Source organism: Hypanus sabinus, chromosome 10 (assembly GCF_030144855.1).
Source record: "Hypanus sabinus isolate sHypSab1 chromosome 10, sHypSab1.hap1, whole genome shotgun sequence".
NCBI lineage: Eukaryota > Metazoa > Chordata > Chondrichthyes > Myliobatiformes > Dasyatidae > Hypanus > Hypanus sabinus.
Window position 1 is genome coordinate 104,353,156 of NC_082715.1, and position 25,983 is coordinate 104,379,138.

The window sequence follows — 25,983 nt, forward strand, 5'->3', positions numbered from 1 at the left end:
TTTAAAAGCAAAAAAATTGACTTTTCACTCTATAGAATCATATAAAATAAGAATCTTTTAAGTTATCAGGCAAATACTTGTATATATAATATATAAATATGGCTTTCTGCTGAAGCTCATAGAATATAATCTCAACAACTGTTGTATTTCTCCAGGTCAGAAAATAGAAGAAAATATTAATACAAGTCTATCCTAAAACATGTCAAATTATGTTTTATATAGAATAAGCATTCAAAAGATTTCAGGAATTTAAAAAAATCAGAAGACTTTAAACTTAATGGAAAAAACAAGATTCTGCTGAGGCTACACGAGTGAATCTGCAGATGCTGGAAATAAATAAAATACACAAAATGCTGGCAGAACTCAGCAGACCAGACAGCATCTATGGGAGAGGTAGTGACGACGTTTCGGGCCGAAACCCTTCATCTCCTGAGATTCAGAAGGGTTTCGGCCCGAAATGTCATCACTACCTCCTCCCATAGATGCTGTCTGGCCTGCTGAGTTCTGCCAGCATTTTGTGTTTTTTATTCTGCTGAAGCTAGTAAGTCATAAACAAGAGAAAATCTGCAGATGCTGGAAATCCAAGCAACACACAAATGTTGGAGGAACCCAACAGGCCAGGCAGCATCTATGGAAAAAAAGTACAGTTAACATTTTGAAAGTTCCATAGATGCTGCCTTGCCTGCTAAGCTCCTCCAGCATCTTCTGTGGGAGGCTAATAAGTCACTGTTCAGTGGGTAAAATATAATGCATTAATTAACATAGGCTTACAGATATTCAACCCAGAGCTTTATTTGTTAAAATGAACATCAAACAGTTCTGAATCCTGCTATTACTATAACTATCTTACAAAAACCAGATTCTCAGTTGACCAATTTGGAGTTTGATACTTTCTGTAAGGCTGTCTAACCATAGCAAAGAGATGCAAAAATTTCATGTATTAAGCTACATTTTATTCAGTCATAGATACCCAAAAGAAAAAGACAGCATGCTAATATGCCCCTCAGGCACTTCTTTGCAAAAAAAAAAGCAAAAATTTCCACAGCTATGAGGAGCTCTATCAATTAGACTTTTAAAAGAAGCATTTCTTAGGATGAGCTTGAATTTCCATTTTATGAAACTTTAATGTTTGTAAGATTTAGAAAAAGAAACCATATTCTTAAGTTTCAATTAATAGTTACCTCAGTGACCACTCCTGCTGCTATGGTGGAGCCACCATAACGTAACATAAAACGACCCAACTCTTTAAAGTCTTTGTAGAGTTCCAAAGAAACAGGTCTCTGGGCCTGTAGCTCGATCAGGGCATTCTGCCCTTTAGTCAGACATCTGAAGAATATCATAATCAAAATGTGAAAACAGTAAGAAATCAGAAATACGATCTCTTGGCTCATGAATCAAAAAATAATATGAGCCTAAACAGTTTAAAGGCATAACCACCAGATCATTAAGCATTCTGGCAATAAACAGGCAACCAATATTATAACAAGAGTTTTAAGACTTCGGAAATTATTTTCCTCCAACATTTCAAAAGACAATTTACATAAACCTTTTCCATTGCATGTTGCAGTCAAAACTAATGTATCGAGGGTGCACTGGAACAATGGTGCTCTGGCAGCCACCATCCTTCAAATAAAAACATAACACTTTATGAACCAAGGGAGCTAAACACTGCACATGTGTAAGCAAAACCAATTTGCTCACTGTTTATTTGCAATTTATACACTTAATTTGATGGCTTCATTAGAGTCTAGAACAGAATATGTGTGAAAATACCACACAAAGGATGAAAAACTCAAATCTGTTTTAATGAAAGCTGAACCTTATGTCCTAGTGATATATAGAGGGATTCAAACTTATGAAGGGCACAGATGAGGTGGAAGATCAGTCTTTTTCTAAGAGTAGGGGTATCTAAAACTGGAGGAATTAGATTTCAGGTGAGAGAGAGAAAAGATTTAAAAGAGACCCAAAAGGCATCACATAATGTGGTGGATAAAGAATCATACAAAAGTACAGCAGAAACAGGCCCTTCAGTCCATCTAGCCCTTGGCAAGCCAATTAAATTGCTACTCCCATCGATCTGCACCAAACCATAGCCCTCCATACCTCTACCATCCATGTACCTTCTTTTAAACATTGAAATTAAGCTCCCATACACCACTTGCATTGGTAGCTTGTTCCATACTCCAAGTGAAGAAATTTCCCCTCGTTTCCTTAAACTTTTCACCTTTCACCCTTAACCCATGACATCAAGTTGTAGTCACACCCAACCTCATTAGAAAAAGCCTGCTTGCATTTACCCTATCTATACCCCTCATAATTTGGTATACCTCTATCAAATCATCTCTCAATCTTCTTTGTTCCAAAAAAATAAAGTCCTAACCTACTCAATCTTTCCATTTCACTCAGGTCCTCCAGATCCTTGTAAATGTTCTCTGTACTCTTTTAACCTTATTTACATCTTTCCTGTAGGTAGGTGAACAAAACTGCTAACAAAACTCCAATTAGGCCTCAATAATGTCTTATACAACTTCAACATAACATCCCATCGCCTGTACTCAGTACTTTGATTTAGGAAAGCCCATGTGCCAAAAGCTTTCTTTATAACCCTTTCAACCTGTGATGCCACTTGTGATGAATTATGGACCTGCATTGTCATATCCTTTGTTCTACCACATTCCTCAGTGCCCTACCATTCACTGTGTAAGACCTACCGTGGTTGGTCTTACCGAAGTGCAACACCTTTTTTCCAGCCAGTCCAGATTCCGCTGCAACCACAAAAGTCTTCCTCACTGTCCACTACACCCTCAATCTTGGTGTCATCCGCAAATTTACTGATCCAGTTAAGCACATTATCATCCAGATCATTGAGAGACGACAAACAGAACAGATCTAGCACTGATTCCTGTTGCACTCCACTAATCACAGTCTCCAGTCTGAGAAGCAATCATCTACTACCATTCTCTGGCTCCTCCCACAAGGTCAATGTCCAATCCAATATGCTCCCTCATCCTGAATGCAAGTGACTGAACCTTCTTGACCAACGACCCATATGGAACCTTGTCAAATGTCTTGCTAAAGTCCATTTACACAACATCCACTGCCTTGCTTTCATCAACTTTCCAAGTAACTTCCTCGAAAAAATGTGTAAGATTGTAGACACAAACTACCATGCACCAAGTCATGCTGACTATCCCTAATCAGTCCACGTGTATCCAAATAGTCATATATCCGGTCCCTTAGAATACCTTCCAATAATTTTCCCCACTACTGATGTCAGGCTCACCGGCCTATAACTTTTGGAGTTTATTTTTAGAGCCTTTCTTAAACAGAGGAACAACACTGGCTATTCTCCAATCCTTCAGAACCTCACTTATCACTAAGGATGATTTAAATACCTCTGCTAGGGCTCTGGCTATTTCTGCACTTAACTTCCACAGGGATTGAAGGAACACCTTGTCAGGCCCTGGGGATTTATTCACCATAATTTGCCTCAGGTCAGCAAACATATGGAATGAGATGCCAGAGCTGTATAAGTGGGTACAATTACATGGTTTGAAAAACCTTTGAAAAAGTGGATATAAAGGCTTAGAGGAATATGGGCCTAATGCAGAGAAATGGAGCTAGTTCAGATAAACAACTAAGCCCACATGGACAAATTCGGATGAAGGGTCTGTTTTCCATGCTGAATAACTCTAATTCTTTTTGTGACATGGGCTGAGTGGTACAAAATGTCTCTATTTGCTGTACAATGAATATCCTGCCAGTATATAACCAGGATACATGCTTCTGCTGCCTTGCAGATATACCCACTTATGGGGAAGGCTTCGGGTGTAAACCCAGAGGAAAAATTCACAGCTGGATTCAATAAGGCAGTCCTACGATGAGATCAATGACAACTAGCAACTCCTGAGATGTTGCTGGTGCCAAGTTGTATCAGTGTTTGCTGTTTCTATGTGGAGAGGGAGAGCCTGTGCATTGGAAACAGCTTGCTTTCCATGTTATACAGCTTTGCATATCACTTAGACAGCTGGCACACAACGTCCCTCGTTGACCCTGACCAATGGAGGGCCTCAGAGACAGTAAGTGTGGTGGTATAGGCCTATCATATTTCTTGCACTTTCCTCAGATGTTTTTAAAAGGGATCTCTCATTCTGCCTCCATCAATAAACTAACAAAATTAACATTATAGAGGAATAGCCAAGTTGCCTTTCATTAATGATAAATATGAATGTAGTTCTTGGCAGGTGGTTACATTTTCCCCTGCACACTTGGATCCAATAAGGTCAATGGATCTATAATGTGTGGAGGCAAGTGCAGTAGCTGGCAGATAATCAGTTAGGATTAGCAACTAGACACTAATTTCCTTCCTAAAGATATTGTTAGCAAACTATTATAATGATTTTTTTTTAAATCCAAATAATATCAATCCCTAATTAGTTCATCTGGCTGAACAGATTCAAAAATAAAATAAAACAGAAAATGGTGGAGATATTCAGTCAGCATCTGTGGACAAGATACGAACAGGATGTTATGATTATAGAACCAAGAAAAGTTAGCAATCAAACATTTTTTACATTACAGAGAAAAGGGAAGGGTGGAAAGAACCCATGGGATATCTGTGTTCAGGCTGGAAAATGAATATAGTGTATTCTTGATGCTGGCTAAGAAAGAGTGAAACAAGATGACTGACAACAAAAAAAAGAGATAGAAAAGCAATGTTGAAACTATGAGAGACAGGGTGGAGTACTCGCTCCTGTTTGAATCAATGGTACTGAGGAGGTGATATTGAGAGCTTCAAGCTCCTGGGTGCAAATAGCACCAACTTGTCCTGGTCCAGCCACATGGACACTATAGACAAGAAGACAGATACATGCCTCTACATCCTCAAAGGGCTAAGGAAATTCAGCATGGTCCTGATGAGTCTTATTAATTTTCTTTTACAGATGCACTATACAAAGCATCACAACTTGGTCTGCCCACTGCTCTGTTTAATACCAGGAGAAACTATAGAGAGCTATGAGCACAGCTTAGTCCATCACAGCAGCCTGCCCTCCACTGATTCTGACTACATTTACTGTTGCCTCAGGAAATCAGCCAATATAATCAGGGACCCCTCCCACCCTGGTCATGTTCTCTTCTCCCTTTTCTGTTGACCAGAAGATGCAAAAGCTTGAAAGCACATACTAGTGTACTCAAGGACAACTTCTATCTGTTGTTTTCTGACTTTTGAATGAAGTCTGAGCATGAAGTCTTGATCTCCCAATCACCTTATCATGGCCCTTGTACTTTATTTGTTTACCTGCACTGTACATTCTCTGTAGTTGTAGCACTATATTCTACATTCTGTTTCCCTTTGTACTGCCTCAATGTACTTGTGTATGGCATCATCTGACTAGACGACATGCAAACAAAAGCTTGTCACTCTAACTTGGTACATGTGACTATAACAAAACAATATCAGCACCAAATCCTTGCTTCACCTGGAAAGTGTGTTTGCATTCTTAGCTGATGGGAAAGGAGGAGGGAAATGTTTTTTGAACATGTCCTGAGATAAAAGTGCTGACCTTTCCATGAAGAACTGCAGCATTTCCTATACAAGTGCCTCCAAATGTGGATGGCCCTAGGGTGCCTGCACAAATGCAGATGTCCTGATGTTAGATGCTGGGTTTCCTTAATAATCTCCAACACTGAATCCAATAGTAGTGAGCAAAACAGTACTGAATCTTCTTCACTACTCCAGGGAATCCACAAGGAACAGGGTCTTTGTTCATTTTAGTTAAGTATGCTTAGTTAATTAGTTTTATTTTTCTTAAAATTATGTTATAGCACTTGCTCAGTTCTTTGCCTGATTTATCTTGAAGTTTTGAACTTCCTCAGTAAGAGACAAATTCTGTGAGAAATTTTACAGCTAGACAGGGTGCATTTACTATGTGGCTGTCAATAATTTTTTTAAGCTGTGATGATATTTGCACAAACTAACCTCAGGGACCATGCACAGCTTCAACAACAATGAAATGTTCAGCCTCAGTAAAAAGCTTTGGTAATAGTATGGACAGCATTGTTGAATTTGGCACATGAAATAAAGTCTTTCACAAAAATCGCAGCTTTATCTCACAACCATACGAAAATAATTTACCAGTATTTTGTTTTGCAGATCAGTAACTATCAGCTTTTGAGGCATTGAATCCTTTTAAGTTTTCAATTCATTTCAACTCCAATATTTTGGTGAACAATTTAATCTGCTTTTAAAGCAAAGGTCACTTACCATTGCTAACTGCATTCATTCAGCTGTGCAATGCTGCCATGACCGGCAACCACATAAGGAACCCAAATATGTTTTTACTTTTGCACATTGTTACGCAAAAGGAAGGATGCAATTGAGCAAGAACCTACTGCACTCTTATTGCAATATCCTATTAATTAATTTGTTCAAATTCTATAAAGTAGAAAACAATGCAGGTAATCAAAACACCCTGTAGTTTCTTTGAAAATTACTCAAAGTGGATAACTGTTTCTTTCTATAACTTGGGACCTAATGAGCAAGCAATGCAGAACTGCAAAACCCACAGTGTAAAATGGCTGTTACCAGGAATTATTCAATCCAGTCAAAAGTATAAAGTGAATTCAATTAATTTCAATGCATCACTTAAGTTTTGAACTTCTCTACATGAAAACTTCCATCAATAATTCCAACTGCCTACTATTCCATCATAACCTAGGCTCCAATCTGTGAAAAAAATTCCATTCCCACTTCTGCTATTAGCAATGATGCTGAAAGAGTTGCACACTTTAGAATGATTAAATGTTCAAATAATTTATAATTGATATTCAGGATAATACCATTTCTTTATGAATACTATTAGAGTAAATTATTAAGATGTAGCAAAAGGAACACAGTTTATATGGTCACCAGAAAAAAGAAACAGTTTTAGTGAAGTAATAACAAAGATGTAAATTTAAAACACCACTTACTTTGGTTTTTTCTTAAGCACCTCCCCTGAACTCTTGTGCAGGACACTCACCAGTCTTCTGATTGTACATGGTTCACTTAATGTTTGGTAGTGTAACAAAACCTGTTAATAAACACATACTCTTTATTTTAAAATTTTAAGTACTGAATATGGCACCAAAATACTCATAACATTAGTTTAAATAAGTGATTATACAGTCGGCCCTCCTTTTCCACGAGGATTGGTTCCGGGACACACCCCCCCCGCCCCCCCCCCCCCACCGTGGATACTCAAGTCCCTTATTTAACCTGTCTCAGAGCGGTGCACTTTAGGACCCACCAGGACCCATTGCACGCAGCTGCTGCTGAAAACGATCACAATTGAAAATAAAGTGGAAACAATACTGGATGTACCTGTTCCGATATTCTGTTATTTTTCCGATCCCGATCCACGGTAACCTATGCACATCCTCCCGTATAAGGAGGGCCAACTGTATTGTATTTTGTTGTTATATGTTTAGTCAATATCAGGTTATTCAGTACTTTTCCAGAGATAAAACAAAAGATTCTGCAGATACTGGAAATCCAGAACAACACACACAAAATGGCGGAGAAACTCAGCGGGTCAAGCAGCAATTGCGGAGAGGAATAAACAGTTAATGTTTCAGTCCTGATGAAGGGTCTCAGCCTGAAACATCAGCTGTTTATTCTTCTCCAAAGATGTAGCGTCACCTGCTGAGTTCCTCCAGCATTTTGTGTGTGTTACTCCAGACTAAGACAGTGTTTCAATTTCATGACAAGATAGGCAAGGCAAAACTTGAATGCTTCTTTAACCAAACACAAACAAGAGAAAATCTGCAGATGCTGGAAATTCAAGCAACATGCACAAAATGCTGGCGAAACTCAGCAGACCAGGTGGAATCAATAGAAAAAAGTAGAGTCAATGTTTTGGGCTGAAACTCTTCAGCAGGACTGGAGAAAAAAAGCTAGAGAGTAGATTTAAAAGGTGGAGGGAGGAGAGAGAGAAATACAAGGTGATGGATGAAACCTGGAGGGGGAAGGATGAAGTAAAGAGCTGGGAGATTGATTGGTGAAAGAGGCAGAAGGCCATGGAAGAAAGAAAAGGGGGAGGAGCACCACAGAGAGGGAAAGGGAGAAGTGGGGATGGGGGCATTACTGGATGTTTGAGAAATCGATGTTTATGCCATTAGGTTGGAGGCTGTCCAGATGGAATATAAGGTGTTGCTCCTCCAACCAGAGTGTGGCCTCATCGTGACAGTAGAGGTGGCCATGGATGCATGCCTATTTTCATATCATCAATCAAAGCCATCGATTCCATCATACAAGCCACACACACAAAATGCAGGAGGAACTCAGCAGGCCAGGCAGCATCTATGGAAAAAAAGTACAGTTAACGTTCCCGTACAAGACCCTTTGGAAAGACTGGCGAAAAAAAGACATGAGTCAGAGTTAGAAAGTGGGGGTAGAGGCATAAGAAACACAAGGTGATAGGTGAAACTGGGTGAGGGAGGGGTGAAGTAAAGAGTGGGAAGTTGATTGGTGGAAGAGATACAGGGCTGGAGGAGAGCGAATCTAATAACAGAGGACAGAAGGCAAAGAAAAAGGGGGAGGAGCAGCAGAGGGAGCCGAGGGGCTGGTAATGAGCTACGTTGAGAGAGGGAAAAGGGGATGGGGAATGGGGGGGGGAACCATTACCAATAGTTCAAGAAATCGATGTTCATGCCATCAGGTTGGAGGCTACCCAGACAGAATATAAGGCGTTGCTCCTCCAACCTGAATGTGGCCTCCTCGTGACAGTAGAGGAGGCCACAGATGTACATATTGGAATGGGAATGGGAATGGGAAGTGGATTTAAAATGGGTGACCACTGGGAGATCCCACATTTTCTGGCAGATGCAGTGTAGGTGTTCAGCGAAGCGATCTCCCAATCTATGTCTGGTCTCACCGATGTACAAGAGGCCACACTGGGAGCACCAGATACAATAGGTGACCCCAACTGACTCACAGGTGAAGTATCACCTAACCTGGAAGGACTGTTTGGGGCCCTGAATGGTAGTGAGGGAGGTGGTGTAGGGGAAGCTGTAGCACTTGTCTTGCTTGCAAAGACTGGTACCAGGAAGGAGATCAGTGGGGAGGGATGAATGGACAAGGGAGTTGTGTAGGGAGCAAGCTTTGCAGAACACAAAAAGTTGGGGGAAGATATGCTTGGTGGCAGGATCCCAATGGAGATGGCAGAAGTTAAAGATTATGCGCTCGACGCGGAAGTTGGTAGGGTAGTTAAGTGAGAACAAGGGGAACCTTATCCCTTGTAGGGTTACAAGAGGATGGAGTGACGGCAGACATGCGCAAAATGGAAGAGATGCGGTTAAAGGCAGCATTGATGGTGGAGGCAGGAAAGTCCATTTCTTTGAAGATGCAGGACAGCTCCTTTCTTCTGGCAAGAAAAGCCTCATCCTGACAGCAGATGTGGCAGAGATGGAGCAAATGAGAGAAGGGGATGGCACTTTTTACAAGTAACAGGGTGAGAAGAGGTATAGTCCAGGTAGCTGTGAGAGTTGGTGCGTTTGTAATAGACATCAGTGGATAAGCTGCCTCCAGAGATAGAGACAGAGAGATCAAGAAAGGGAAAGGAGGTGTCAGAAATGGACCATGTAAATTTGAAGGCAGGGTGGAAGTTGGAGACAAAGTTGATGAAGTCGGCAAGCTCAGCATGGGTGCAGGAAGCAGTATCAATGCAGTCGTCGATATAGCATAGGAAAAGTGGGGGAGTGACACCAGTGTAGGCTTGGACCATAGACTGCTCCATGTAGCCGACAAAAAGGCAGGCATAGCTGGGACCTATGCGAGTACTCATGGTTACACCTTTTGTTTGATGGAAGAGCCAAAGCAGAAATTATTGACAGTGAGACAAGTTCTGCTAGAGGGAGGAGAGGTGGTGGTGGTGGTGGGGAACTGCTTGGGTCTGGTGTCCATAAAGAAAACGAACAGATTTGAAGCCTTCTTGGTAGGCGATGGAGGTGATTAGGGACTGGATATCCATGGTGAAAAGAAGATGCTCAGGGCCAGGGAACTTGAAATCATTGAAAAGATCAAGAGCATGTGAAATGTCACTGATGTAGGTAGGAAAGGACTGAACCACAGGAAATAAAACTGAGTTAATGTATGCAGTTATGAGTTCAGTGGGGCAAGAACAAGCTGAAACAATGGGTCTACCTGGATAGGCCAGTTTGAAGATCTTGGGTAGGAGCTAGAAACAGGAGGTGTGAAGTGAGGGAACTAAGAGGTTGAAAACACCAATATACCAGAGGCCACACTGGGAGAAAAGAGGAATCTCCCAGTGGCCAACCATTTTAATTCCAATTCCATTTCCATTCTGATGTCAGTCCATGGCCTCTTCTACTGTTGCAATGAGGCCACACTCAGGTTACAGGAACAACACTTTATATTCTGTCTGGGTAGCCTCCAATCTAATGACATGAAGTTGGATTTCTCGGACTTCCGTAAACAGACTGCCCCCCCCTCCCACACCCCATCCCCTTTTCCCTCTCTGACCTTAGCTCATTGTCTGCCCATCACCTCCCTCTGGTGCTCCACCTTCTTTCTTTCTTCCAATGCCTTCTGTCCTCTATGAGATTCCCCCTTCTCCAACCCTGTATCTCTTCCACGAATCAACTTCCCAGCTCTTTACTTCACCCTTCCCCCTCTCCCAGTTTCACCTATCATCTTGTGTTTCTTCCTCCACCACATCCCCCACCTTCTAACTCTGACTCATCTTATTTTTTCCAGTCCTGCTGAAGGGTCTCAGTCTGAAACATCGACTGTACTCTTTTCCATCAATGCTGCCTGGCCTGCTGAGTTCCACCAGCATTTTGAGTGTGTTGCTTGGATTTCCAGCATCTGCATATTTTCTCATAATTCCATTATTTAAATCATTGACATGTAACGTAAAAAGAATCTGTCCCAACAGAGACCCCTGTGGAACACCACTAGTCACCAGCAGCTAGTCAGAAAAGTCTCCCTTTATTGCCACTTTTTGGCTCCTGCCAATCAGCCACTGCTTTATCCATGCTAGAATCTTTCCTGTATTACTATGGGCTCATAGCTTGTTAAGCAGCTTCACATGTGACATCTTGTCATAGACTTTATGAAAATCCAAGTACACAGCATCAACCAATTCTACTTTGTCTATCCTACTTGTTACTTCTTCAAAGAATTCCAACAGATTTGTAAGGCAAGATTTTCTCTCGAGGAAACCATGCTGAAGACGGCCTATTTTATCATGTGCCTCCAAGTACCCTGAGACCGCATTCTTATTAATCAACACCAACATCTTCCCAACAACTGAAATCAGACTAACTGGCCTATAGTTTCCTTTCTTCTGCCTCTCTCCCTTCTTGAAGAGTGGAGTGACATTTGCAATTTTCCAGTCTTTTGAAACCATTCCAGAATCTAGACATTTTTGAAAGTTCATTACTAATGCCTCCACAATCTCTTTAGCCACCTCCTTCAGAGCACTGGGATGTACACCATTTAGTCCAGGTACCTTCAGACCTTTCAGTTTCCCAAGAACCTTCTCTCTAGTTATGATAACTTCACACACTTCATGCCCCCGACACCTGGAACTTCCACCATACTGCTAGTGTCTTCCATAGTGAAGACTGATGCAAAATACTTATTCAGTTCATCTGCTATTTCATTCTCCCCCGTTACTACCTCTCCAGTATCATTTCCCAGCAGCTTTACACTTTATGTATCTGAAGAAGCTTTTGGTATCCTCCTTAATATTACGGTTTTTCTTGCTTACTTTAATTTTCCATTTTTACTTTCATAATGATCTTTTTAGTTGCCTTCTGTTGGTTTTTAAAAGGTTCCTAATCCTCTGACTTCCCACTAATCTTTGCTCTATTGTATGCCCTCTCTTTTGCTTTTATGTTGGCTTTGACTTCTCTTGTTAGCCATGTTTGTTTTATCTTTCTTTCAGAATAGTTTCCTTTAGAAATTTCTGCCATTGTTACTCTGCTGTCATCCCTGCCAGTGTTCTTTTCCAATCAATTCTAGCTAACTCCTCTCTCATGCTTCTGTGATTCCCTTTTTCCACTGTAATACTGATACATCTGACTAGCTTCTCCTCCTCAAATTTCAGGGTGAATTCGATCATATTATGATCACTTTCCCCTAAGGGTTCTTTTAACTTAAACTTTCTAATCAATTGTGATTCACTGCACAACACCCAATCCAGATTAGCTGATCCTCTAGTGGCCTCAACCATGAGCTGCTCCAAAAAGCCATCTTGTAGGCAATCTAAAAATTCTCTCTTCTGTAATTCAGCACCAACTTTATTTTTCCAATCTACCTGCCAGTCCCCCATGACTATTGTAACATTGCTCTTTTGGCATGCACTTTCTATCAGGTCCAGTATTATTCAACAGAGACTTGTAGAAGATGTTGATGACACTACACCTAGAATATTGTTGCCAAACTATATGAAAGATATGATTAAACTAAAGAAGGTGTAGGAAAGCTTTATAAACATGTTGCTGGGACTGGAGCGCTTGAATAATGAGGAGAACCTGGATCGATTGAGACTGTATTCCCTGGAGCAAAGGAGGCTGAATGGTGACCCTCCAGAGGTTTATAAAATTATTAAGATTGTAGATAAGATGGGCAGTTACAGTCTATTTCCCAGGGTAGGGAGTTTAATACCTAAGGGTTAATGCTTAAAGTTACGGAGAAAAGATTTAAAGGGGATTTGAGGGGCAAGTCCCCCCCTACACACACAGAGGTGGTGGATTTATGGAACAAATTGCCAGAGGATATGGTAGAATCAGATTTTTACCCAGAAGTGGATAAAATCACAAAACCTGAAAAGAATTTTTGGCAGGTTCATGTACACGAAAAGTTTGCCTAAAATAGGCCAAATGGAGGTAAATGGGACTAGTTCAGGAATAAACTTTAGTTGGCATGGACAAATTGGGCCAAAGGACCTTTTTCCATACTGTATAACTCTATGATTCTGAAGCATGCTATCTTTCAGTAGAAGAGAAGATAGGAAAGGGAAAGATAGAAAAAAAAATGGAACCTCTTTTATTGGTTGCTGCCAAATAAGCTATTATGATACAAAGAAGCCTATAATGCTTCTTTATTTATATATTGCTAACATCTCACCTACTTCTTGCACCTCTGCTCTCAATCCCTCTCTTTCTAAAGAGGGCACGAAGAAACAAAAGGCCTACATACCCTCTTGATGTGGGATGAAGGTACAGGTGGATTTTACATCCATAATAAAGATGAACTGACTGGGACCAGGAGATTGGGGACTCAGTAGTAATGGTATCCTAGCTATCATGGATGCAAGTGAGAAGAGACTCCCACTCTGACACGTCTGTGGCCTCCCACACGGTTACAACAAGCACAACGCAAGCATAAGGAACAGCACACCATTTTCTATCTGAGCTTGTTGCAGTCTTATGGTTGAAATATCAAATTCTCTAGTCTTCCACTTTCTTTATTTTCTGTAATAGCATTTCTCTGTGTCATTATTTTGGTGCAGTTTGTCTTTCCCTATTAGTATAGTCTGAGCAGCTGGGTATATCGAGGTTTTGCTATCAGCAACATATAACACATTCAAAGAATCATCATGGGCTTCCAACTGCCATATTAAGTCATTTGATTTCACACTAATAATGCATTACTTCTGTTCTAAAACTCCACTGCCTTCTCTTTTGTTGAAAATTTGCTTTCTTTCTTTCCCAGTTCTGACAAATACTCCAGAATCTGAACAATTAACTATTTTATTTTCTACAGATGCTGTCAGGACTACTGAACGTTCTATTCTTTTCCAATTTCTGGCACCTGCAGTTGTTTTTTTTTTCAGTTTCACATAAAAAGACAATAGGTCAGAAAGACAAAAGTATACTTAAAGGAGAGACTCAAAAAAAAGGAAAGAGTAGAAGAGAATATTTCAGAGCTTCATGCCTTGTCAATAGACAAAGAGATTATATTCAGAGAGTGTGGGGCACAAGTATCAGGAACTAGAGGAAGGTAGATAGACAAGAGTGTTATAGGCAGTATAAGGGAGAAGAGAAAATGGAGGCACAGACCAACAGCAGGATTTGCAGGCAAGATAAGAATTTTGAAATTACAACTATTTAACTTTAAAATGAGCCAATGTAAGTCTACAAAATGCAAGCAACAAAGTTTTGGAAGACCTCAAGTTTATAGGTAGTGGTGCGAACAGTCAGGAGAGTAATAATATAGCTAAGTCTGGAAATAAAGTCTCAGGTATAGGTTTCAGTAGTAACCAATGTTAAAGTATCAGAAGCAGTTGGTGGTCTTGCAGGAGCTAATACTTTGTGACCCAGAAGTTCACCTCAATGTCAACTTAGACGTAAAAGTAATCAAACAGTTTCTAGAAGAGGGATAAGAGTTAATGGCTTGGAAACAGATTTCGTGACCAGATCCAAAAATGATGATTTTGGTCTTAAAGACAGACTAGCTATGATCATCCAGCATTTGATGTTATGCAATTTGCTAACTTACGTACAGTGTAGAAGAGAATAAAGATGGTCACGGGGCAAAGCTGTGTGACAGCTGTATGAAAATTATCTGTTTCCGAATGATGTTGCTAAAGGACAGCACGTGATAAGAAAGGGGAGATGAGGATAACAGGATGTGAAAGGGGTAGGGCGGACAAAACTTTGTAGGACCACCTGAGGTAATATTGAAGACCTGAAAACAAACTATCATATTTTTTATATCAAAGGCCACAATCTAGTATTCTATTTATAATACATATTTTGTATATCCAAACTGAGCAAGAATGCCTTTGTGGAGGTAGACTTTGAGGTTTGATATTATTTCATTTTACATATTCACTCCAAGTTTAAGCTCACACTGCTGTACAAATGGTGAGAAAACCACCTTTTTTGAACTCTGTATGTCTAGGGTCGATATGACTTGGCTCCCACCAAACCAGGAGAGCCAGGATGTTTCAACCACCCACACCCAAATCTTAGCGAATACTGTGTAAACACTGCCCCCATGCAATTAGCCATCAGCAAGAAATAACAGATTGTACACTGCATACAATTGTAAAGAAAATATACTTACAAATTTCAGCTTCATTAAACAGTTAGTAGGAAAAAGTAAAGGAAAAAAATAAAAAGGGCCCATTACAGTTAACCCAGTCCAAATGCGTACATAAGCTGGAGCTCATCTTGAAGTTGTCTTTAACTCGTACGCTAGATCCACAGTCTGCGAGAAAGCATACATCTGCTTCTGAATGTCACTTGAAGTCCATCTCAAACAAGCAGACTCTGCCACGGGAGTACTGGTCCACCCCCTTGAAGCCATTCATCTGCACCAAGCACCTTGTACAACAGGGATGGCATCCTCAGCCATTTTCCCTCCTATCTTCTCCCAGCTCCAACCAAAAAGCCCTCTACCCAGACCAGTGATTTTCCTGACTCTTCTGACATCTCCTTATCCCAACCAGCTCCTCCAGCTTCAACTACTCCTTGTGACTCTTCCTGTTTACTAGAGGGTGCCTCCCCCTGTCTATCACTTGTATCTTCCAGCAGCTTAGGTCTCCCTGCTCCATGACTGAACTCAACTTTCTTCAGCTTAAGCAGATGCTGCTGAACACTTTCAATCACCGCTGGTGCTAACCGGCAAGACAGCTCTTGGAAAGGGGTGTCCTTGGTCGCTCTAATAGTGAGGCAAGTACTCCTGGAGTAACTAACTTCAGAAATCAGGAGAAAACACATCTTGGCATCCCAGCATCTTCTCAGTTAATGTCCTTTTCCATTCCTTGGACATTCCAGCAAAATTGAGGGCTCCTGTCACTCTAGCTACTCCTCCAGGATGTAACGTGACAGGTTTCGACTGGGTTTCTGCTCATCATCCTACTAAGGAGTAACTTACACCTTCTCAAAAGCAGCTCTGAACACAGGGTGAATGGATAAGCTTTTCAAAAATTTCTCTTCATTTCTTGCCTTGCATGCTCCCACGCGCCTTCTCACAATGGCCTTATTTGCCCCACAAGAATGGAAGCTCCACACATTTCAACATCTACTTCTGAAAACTGCAATTTCAATGACAAGTAACCATCATCTGGGTATACATCAGTAGTAAGCTCTCAAATCTCAGGGCACTGAGTGGCATCAATGGTAAATGTGTCAACTACTGGTTGTAAAAGGATCTATAAAGCAAAGTAACTTGAGAACCTGTGTCAAGTATGGGTCCAGCATACACACCATAAATCTGTCTGGATACATCAGAGCTTAGTCCTACTAAGCCTTCAGGAATATTGTTTTGCACTTTAGTATTTCCCTTGAGACAATGATAGGAACATATTTTTTCTGAAATCTCAGCACGTCCTTCTCTGGGTCCCTCCAGAGTTTTGCCCTTTTTCTTCCCTGTTTGATTAACCACTGATTTATTTTTCTAAGATTTTCCTGTCCTTCAGACTCCTGCTTGAAATGTCCAACTTCTCCACTGTTGTAACAGAAAATGCCAGTTGCTTCCCAGGTCAAGGGACCCTGATCAGTAGCAGCGCTCAGCTTGGTACATCCCACCAGTGGGTCCGGTTTCCTATTGGCACTGTTATGCTTGATGGCAGCACCAACCGTTATCATCTAAAATACCTCGACCCTGAGATCTTTCATGACGTCCTGCAAAACCCCTGCTTGGGTGGCATCAGGGGTTGCTTTAGCAACAGAAGTTATTACTGAAAACTTTGCCCTGCCGACGGGGGCCTCCCACTCCTCCATTGCATTTTCCTCCTCTCTAACTTCTTTGAGTAACTCGGGAAAAGATGGAGGAGGGCAGATCTTGCAGAACATTTGAAAACGCACAGCAAATACATCATGTGACAGCACAACCTTCAAAACTTGCTCCATTCCCAAGCAATTTCTCTCAATTGAATGTCCCCTTTGTAGCAGACCAATGCAGTAGCTTCTCTAACCTGAAAATGTAGGCAGACAACTTCTCTCCTACCTCCTGAAATGTGTGCCTAATCTTCATCCGAAGATCGACTGCACTTTCCTCGTGCCAGAAGCATCTTCCAGGGTTACAGGTAATTAGCTGACATGGTTAATGGATTTTCTGCCTTGAGAAACCTGACTCTATCAGCCACCAGATCTACAAGCCCCATTTCCAGAAAAGTTCGGTATTTTCCAAAATGCAATAAAAACAAAAATCTGAGATATGTTAATTCACGTGAACCTTTATTTAACTTTATTTAAAGTACAAAGAAAAGATTTTCAATAGTTTTACTGACCAACTTAATTGTATTTTGTAAATATACACAAATTTAGAATTTGATGGCTGCAACACACACAACAAAAGTTGGGACAGAAGCATGTTTACCATTGTGTTACATCACCTTTCCTTTTAATAATACTTTTTAATCATTTTGGAACTGAGGATACTAATTGTAGTAGATTTGCAATTGGAAATTTTGTCCATTCTTGCTTGATATAAGACTTCAGCTGCTCAACAGTCCATGGTCTCCGTTGTCTGATTCTCCTCTTCATGATGCACCATACATTTTCAATAGGAGATAGATCTGGACTGGCAGCAGGCCAGTCAACCACATGCACTCTGTGTCTACAAAGCCACGCTGTTGTAGCCCATGCAGAATGTGGTCTGACATTGTCCTGCTGAAATAAGCATGAATGTCCCAGGAAGAGACGTCGCCTTGATGGCAACATACGTCTCTCTAAAATCCTAATATACGCCTCAGAGTCAATGGTACCTTCACATACATGCAACTCACCCATGCTGTGGTCACTGATGTACCCTCATACCATCACAGATGCTGGCTTTTGCACCTTTCGCTGATAACAATCAGGATGGTCGTTTTCATCTTTGGCACGGAGAACTCCATGCCTGTTTTTTCCGAAAACTAGCTGAAATGTGGACTCATCTGACCACAGCACACGGTTCCAGTCTTTCGGTCCATCTGAGATGAGCTCTGGCCCAGAGAACTCACCAACATTTCTGCACAGATTTGATGTATGGCTTCCTCCTTGCGTAATACAGTTTCAAGTTGCATTTCTGGATGCAGTGACGGACTGTGTTAAGTGACAATGGTTTTCCGAAGTACTCCCGAGCCCAGTTGGCTATAATTGTCACAGTAGCACGACGGTTTCTTAGGCAGTGCCGCCTGAGGGCTCGAAGATCATGCGCATTCAACAGTGGTTTCCGACCTTGCCCTTTACACAATGAGATGTCTCTGAATTCTCTGAATCTTTTCACAATATTATGTACTGTAGATGTTGAAAGACCTAAATTCTCTGCAATCTTGCGTTGGGAAATGTTCCTTTTGAACTGACTAACAATTCTCTCAGGAATTTTGGCACAAAGGAGTGAGCCAAGGCCCATCCTTGCTTGCAAAGACTGAGCCTTTGATGGACGCTACATTTATACCCAGTCATGATACCTCACCTGCTACCAATTAGCCTGCTTAACGTGGGGTCTTCCAAACCGGTGTTACTTGAATATTCTGTGCACTTTTCAATCTTATTTTAACTCTGTCCCAACTTTTGTTGAGTGTGTTGCAGCCATCAAATTCTAAATTTGTATATATTTACAAAATACAATTAAGTTGGTCAGTAAAATTATTGAAAATCTTTTCTTTGTACTTTTGTCAGTTAAATAAAGGTTCACGTGAATTAACATTTCACAGATTTTTGTTTTTATTGCATTTTGGAAAATATCCCAACTTTTCTGGAAATGGGGTTTGTATCATGCTTTCTACCAGTCTCAGTTTTCTCATCTTATCTGAGCACTGCCATTCACCCAGTAACTGATATGTCTGCTCAGCCCAAGCCTCATATTCTTCTTCCCTATCAGGTACGGGTTTGATCCCAGAGAACACTTTCAGCCTTCAATAACTTCAGCTCTCTGCTGATACACTTCTGCATCTATCAACCAGTGATGTAATAGATAACCAAGCTCAGAATTTAAATCAACTGAAGGACTCACTGGACCTTTCAGACAGCTCCTTCACCTCACTCTACAGAAGTGAGAGCAACTCGTCTTTAAAGTCTGCCCTCAGTTATGGGAAATTTGACTTCCAATTCGGCACCTTTGCCTACCCTCCTTTCTGCTCTAAAAGTATGGACCTGCCTCTCCATGTGCCCAAATCGTAACTTAGTAGATCCACTCCCATAATGACATTGCTGGTCTGAACTAAAACGACATCTTTGTCTGCCGTTCCATGATTCTAACTTTCCCTAATACTGGAAATTAATTTAAAACTCTAATCAGCGATTCATCTGGGCTGCAGATATCCACCCCGCTCAAAACACAAGCCTTAGTTACAAATACACACTATCCTCGTTATAAGCGTCTTCAGACAATGCGGATTCGCAGTTATGCGTTGAACCTATTTCTACCAATCTCTCCTTATATGCGTCCAAAACTCACAGTTATGCAAGGTTGCTGGGACGAGAAGCACAGTTTTCCTGCCAAGTCACGTGCGCATGCCTCACAGTCTCACATTGGTTTTGGCAGTGTGTGGATGGGCCATTTTGCACTCTTAAACTTTTGTTGTTATTACCTACACTGCACTAATTTTGTGCTTGAAATATTTAACTGCTTCCTAAGCGTCCGATTTCATGTCCTGGGCCGTCAGCCAAGTGGCAGAGAACTGCTTTAACACTTGCAAAAAAGTTGGAAGTTATAAACAGGGCCACATCAGGTGAAAGTAACACAGCTCTGGGACATGGACCCAAGTTTAGAATGGAATCAGCATTTCAGTCATTCCCTGCAGTCAATCTTTCTTCCCTACAAGCAATTTTATGCTGAAAAACAAAATGCTGCCAAGCAAACAACCCTCACCACTTTCTTCAAAACGGTGTTATCTCCTGCTGCCGGCATTTCTGAGAGTCCTCCTTCACCCCTTGCTGTCCTTGATGATCCAGATGACCCACAACCATCCAAATCATCCATGCAAAGCTGCGTGATACCACTGCACAACCACTCATCTCCCAGAGCCAACACTCCTGGCACTGTTGGTGAATACTGTACACCCTAGTATGTTAACTTTCTATGATAAATTATGTTAAATATTACCTTAAATTGATGAAATATAATACGAATGTTGCCTTGTGGTACTGCTTTTCTGGTGTATTGGTATGAAAATGTGAATAAATTACAGATAAAACTTATTTAGGAAGCCCTCCAGAATGCATCCCTATTTTCTCCATTTAAACAATTATTCACATTATGCGTCAACTGCGAGGAACGTTTCCCTCACATACAACGAGGATAGGGTGTAATCTCTCTGAATCGCATCAACACTTAATCCCTGCTGCATCCATAATCTTAATCACTTTCCCAGACAATAGTTCAACACACTTAAACACACAAATCACTTAATCAATTCTTAGAACAATTACACAGTATTTAGCGAATCAAATCGTGGACAATAGCCCCTACAAAGAAACCCCTTTTCTCAGGCATCTCTAGAAACATTGCCAATGGATTCAGCGGTGAGTAAATCACCTTTCTCAAACTCTGTATGTCTGGGGTCCATATGACTTAGGTCCCACCAGACTGGAGAGCCAGCACGTTTCGACCACCTGCGTCGCAATCTGAGCGAATACTGTGTAAGTACTGCCCCTGTGCAATTAGCTGTCGGCAAGAAATAACAGATCATACACTGTATACAATTACAAAGAAAGTATATTTACAAATTTCAGCTTTGTTAAACAGTTGGTAGGAAAAAGAAAATAAATAAAATAAAAAGGGCCTATTACAGTTAACCCAGTTCAAATGTGCACACAAGATGCTCATCTTGAAGTTGTCTGTAACTCACACACTGGACCCATGGTCTGTGTGAAAGCACAAACCTCCTTCCAAATGTCGCTCGAAATCCATCTCGATAAAGCGGGCTCTCCACGTAAGTACTGGTCCTTTCTCCTTGTGCAACAGGGACAGCATCCTCAGCCATCTTCCCTCCCGTCTTCTCCAGCTCTCACCAGAAAGACCTCCACCCACACCAGTGTCCCTCACAAAAACCTCTCTGCTCAGCATTCTCTAGAACCTTCTCCCAATTCCACTATCCTGATTGGCTGACACAACATTCCTAAATTGAACAACATAGTCCCTTATCTTTAGCTCAAACCCAAACATACTAAAAGCAGAACAGACTGTTGTTACAGAACTGCTAAAATGAAATACCTACAACATAGCAGAAAAAAGCTTAACAAGGATATTACAGATTTATAAGACATGCTCAGAAATACAGCATATGCATAAAGTACATGACCCAAGTTTCAATAAGATAGGAAAAAGTTCACTGAAGTGCTAGAAACAACCTGTACTTCTGAGTAAAATGTTACTCTTAATTTCATTGTCATTTATCAAATTTTAAATTAATCTGGTAAGAGAAAAGAAAGTGCACTTACTGGTAAACCTTGCGTGACTGGAATATCAATATTGAAAATAAGAACTCTAGCTCTAAACATTGTGCATGTTTTTATTGGTGCTTTTGGATCACAAAAAATACATCCCACACTATAGGAAAAGAAAATAAAGGATATGTCAGCCGAGCTTGTCAATATCAGACTGTAAGTTAAATCAAATAACTTCTGTAAATTACTTTAGTTTGTTCTCAGAGGTGGTTAATTTATATTTTATGCTAATTGTGACTCTGCTTAGTAAGGAGTCAGGCACTAATGCAAAACAAAACCATGACACTTACACTGGGCTTATAGACAGGGAAGTGATGACCTCCTCCAGTTAGACTGTTTGAGGTAACCTGTCTTTTCTTTCTTATTTATCTTCTAATATTTGTATAACTGTGCACTTGTAATGCTACTGTGACACTGTAATTTCCTTTGGGATCAATGAAGTATCTATCTTTCTATCATACAGCATTTAGAAATAACATAGCATTTATTAAGAGTGAAAAAGCAACACCTAAATGAAGCACTGTACCAAATAGGATGCTAATCTTTTTTAAATAATCAATGACTAGGACTTTTACATACAATACTTTTATAGCATACAAGTACTGATTCAAATTACTGTAATTGTTACACCCAAGGTTCAGGGCACATTTACTGACAATAGACAATAGGTGCAGAAGTAGACCATTCGGCCCTTCGAGCCTACACCGCCATTCTGAGATCATGGCTAATCATCTACTATCAATATCCGGTTCCAGCCTTGTCCCCATATCCCTTGGTTCCCCTATCCATAAGATACCTATCTAGCTCCTTCTTGAAAGCATCCAGAGAACTGGCTTCCACTGCCTTCCGAGGCAGAGCATTCCAGACCACAACAACTCTCTGGGAGAAGAAGTTTTTCTTTAACTCTGTCCTAAATGACCTACCCCTTATTCTCAAACCATGCCCTCAGGTACTGGACTCTCCCAGCAGCTGGAACATATTTCCTGCCTCTATCTTGCCCAATCCCTTAATAATCTTATATGTTGCAATCAGATCCCCTCTCAATCTCCTTAATTCCAGCGTGTACAAGCCCAGTCTCTCTAACCTCTCTGCGTAAGACAGTCCGGACATCCCAGGAATTAACCTCGTGAATCTACGCTGCACTTCCTCTGCAGCCAGGATGTCCTTCCTTAACCCTGGAGACCAAAACTATACACAATACTCCAGGTGTGGTCTCACCAGGGCCCTGTACAAATGCAAAAGGATTTCCTTGCGCTTGTACTCAATTCCCTTTGTAATAAAGGCCAACATTCCATTAGCCTTCTTCACTGCCTGCTGCACTTGTTCATTCACCTTCAGTGACTGACGAACAAGGACTCCTAGATCTCTTTGTATTTCTCCCTTACCTAACTCTACACCACTCAGATAATAATCTGCCTTCCTGTTCTTACTCCCAAAGTGGATTACCTCACACTTATTCACATTAAACGTCATGTGCCAAGTATCTGCCCACTCACTCAGCCTATCCAAGTCACCCTGAATTCTCCTAACATCCTCATCACATGACACACTGCCACCCAGCTTAATATCATCAGCAAACTTGCTGATGTTATTCTCAATGCCTACATCTAAATTGTTGATGTAAATCGTAAACAGCTGTGGTCCCAATACCGAGCCCTGTGGCACCCCACTAGTCACTACCTGCCATTCCGAGAAACACCCATTCACCGTTACCCTTTGCTTTCTAACTGCCAACCAGTTTTCTATCCATGTCAATATCTTCCCTCCAACGCCATGAGCTCTTATTTTACCCACCAATCTTCTATGTGAGGCCTTATCAAATGCCTTCTGAAAATCGAGGTACACTACATCCACTGGATCTCCCTTGTCTAACTTCCTGGTTACATCCTCGAAAAACAATAGATTAGTCAAGCATGATTTGCCCTTGATAAATCCATACTGGCTCGGCCCAATCCTATCACTGCTATCTAGATATGCCACTATTACATTTTTAATAATGGACTCTAGCATCTTCCCCACTACTGATGTTAGGCTAGCATAAGTGGTATAAGGAACATTGGTTTTCAAGAGATAGTGAGGCCCCAGTTAAGAAAATAAGGAGATCTGAACTCATAGGACGAGATGTTTCCACCCCTTTGATAAGCAGATAACTCAGGTCTAGTGAATTAGTTTATGATGATGCTGTATAAATACCAGCTCATACTGCCATTGAATCTAAATAGAAATGGCAGGCATAGATTTCTTGCAAAGGTCACAGTGGTTCCAGAACAAAGCTATTGCTAAGTACACACAAAAAAGAACTTGTTTCAAATGATACTCAAGCCAACTCAAAAGTTTTGAATGTTACTGGAAGAGCAAGTGAATTTTACTGTAAGGTCTGCATTCAAATCCAACTCATACTGATGAGTTGTAAGTTTCTTCACTTTAACCATCTGTAGAGCTTCTAACAGCAATCATTGAGCAGTAATCCAGCTTCTTGGGAGGATGCAGTCATATATAAATTTACCCTATAGCTATTGCCTGATTCACACAGACCACAAAGTCATGGGAAGCAGGAAAATTAAAACTGGTTGCAACTTCTATGAGAATTAATGATGAGGCTTGTGCTTTTGGGGATGAATGGGGGAATGCTACTCTGCAGACTCTAGACTGCAGATGCTGGAATGTGGAGCAATATATAAACTGCTGGAATTACTCAGAAAGTCAGGCAGCATCTATGGTGGCAAAGGGACGGTTGATGTTTCAGGTTGACACCCTGCATCAACATCAGGAATCCAAGCTGAATTTTCTTTCTGTTGTTTATTGTCTATGTTATTAATAATTCTTTTTATATTCTTTAATAATTTATTTTTTTAAAATTTTCTTTGCTCTTTCAACTATTGACTTAAACATTGATCTAAACACTTCTGATTCCTCATTGTCCCCTTTCTATTACTTTCTGGGTACCTCCCAGATTCTTGTAATTTTATTTCTTTATTCATCCATCATGTCTAGTCTGTTCTCGTTTCTTAAATAGATTTTTAAGCAGTTTTGTTTTTTGAAAAATGTACATTTATTTCAAGCAGGAATGAGCTGATATATTTGTCACTGTTATTTTTGTGGAAAAAGAATGTTGAGGTACCTACAAAAAAACTGACACCCCTGAAGGAAAATTTCAATAAAGCAGAAACTTACTTTATTTTTATAATATCCACACCAGTGACAGTGAGAATGACGTGATCCCCTGCTGCAGCCCAATCGAGTGGCTCCTCATGCAAGGTGATTCCTGGAAATGAGCAAATTTGTAACCCCATTGTCAGCTTTTTGAGCTATAATACAGAGTGTGGTATCAGTGAAATGTGCATTTAAAATGTTTTTATCTCTGGTTGACACCAATCTGAGTCATAATTTCTCAACATGAATGAGCAGTAATGAGGTATGCAACGACCATTACACAGCATCCTGTCTACTCTGATCTAACATGAGAAAAGCAAATTAGATTTGCAAATGTTGCATAATGCTTCCAATATGAATTTGAAAGTGGTCAAATTCATTAACAAATTTTGAACAGTTCACGAAACCACTTTTTGTTCGTTACTCTGTTTTTCACATTTCAGTCGCTCTTACGCAGCATTTCCTGGCTGATATTTAAGAGGACTTTTCTGTTATGTTTTTCATCAGGCCACAGTGTTTGCAAGTAACTGCTTATAAGCGGGTACATTATACCATTTAACGTTTTAATATATAATGCCCGTTTATGGAGTTATGGTATAAATGACTAACCCCAAGAAAGCTCACCACTTTTAAAATGAAGTGAATGTGCACCTTACCACACTTGATACCACAAACCTCACACCGTTTATCACTAACCATTACTAGACCAGCATCAAATCTCTTTAAAGTAAATAATTCTGATATCCAATTTTATTAAAAGTCTACATAATTAAGAGAGAAGATAAATTTTAGATTTTTCTATATCCTAGATCTTTTAAGCAGCTGTGATTACTGGTTTTGGATCACAGTACTTCAAATCCATGTAGGCACAATGTTGAGCTTGAGATATGGTAAATTTAATAAAACTTGATTTGTAAACCTTTCTGATAGAATTACTTAGCAACAATTGACTTCAGCTATAAACAAGCCTAACTTACTGAAATTATTCTATCTTCTGTTACTTACTCCATTTATCCACCTGATTGAAAGATGAGGCAATCATATTTCTTAAATAATTTGAAATGCCTCCAAATTCATATTTGAAGTATTACACAGGATTGGAAAACCTGATATGCTTTATCATGTTGGATCATTGCAGACAAGATGCTGTGTAATTGTCACTGCACATCTCAAACATCAAATGGATACTAAAAAAAGAAAAAAAAGTTTTATAAGCAGGAACCTGCCCTATGGACATCAAGCCAACTCTAACACTCAATAAAATAGTAGCTAATTCAAGGCTTCAAACACATTTTACCTGCTAATCTACTCATTCCATTATTTTGAAAATTCGATTGATCCCAGCCTTGAACATTCTCAGTACCTGAGCAGGAGTAACTCTAAGGGACAGAGAATTCAAAGCGTTTGCAATCATGTCCATAAAGAAAATTCTCCTCA

General features: G+C 40.4%; 1 protein-coding gene across 4 annotated transcripts in view; it reads right to left on the minus strand.

Annotated features, from left to right (window-relative positions):
• The window catches only part of hbs1l (HBS1-like translational GTPase), a 157,085-nt gene that overhangs the window by 517 nt on the left and 130,585 nt on the right, over positions 1-25,983 (minus strand). For all 4 annotated transcript variants that reach the window (XM_059982482.1, XM_059982480.1, XM_059982484.1 and 1 more), the window contains 4 exons: positions 24,568-24,658; positions 21,388-21,496; positions 6,973-7,073; positions 1,182-1,326 (listed from right to left, as the gene is read on the minus strand). In XM_059982482.1, coding sequence (XP_059838465.1) covers positions 1,182-1,326; positions 6,973-7,073; positions 21,388-21,496; positions 24,568-24,658 — 446 coding nt within the window. The remainder of the gene's footprint in view (positions 1-1,181; positions 1,327-6,972; positions 7,074-21,387; positions 21,497-24,567; positions 24,659-25,983) is intronic.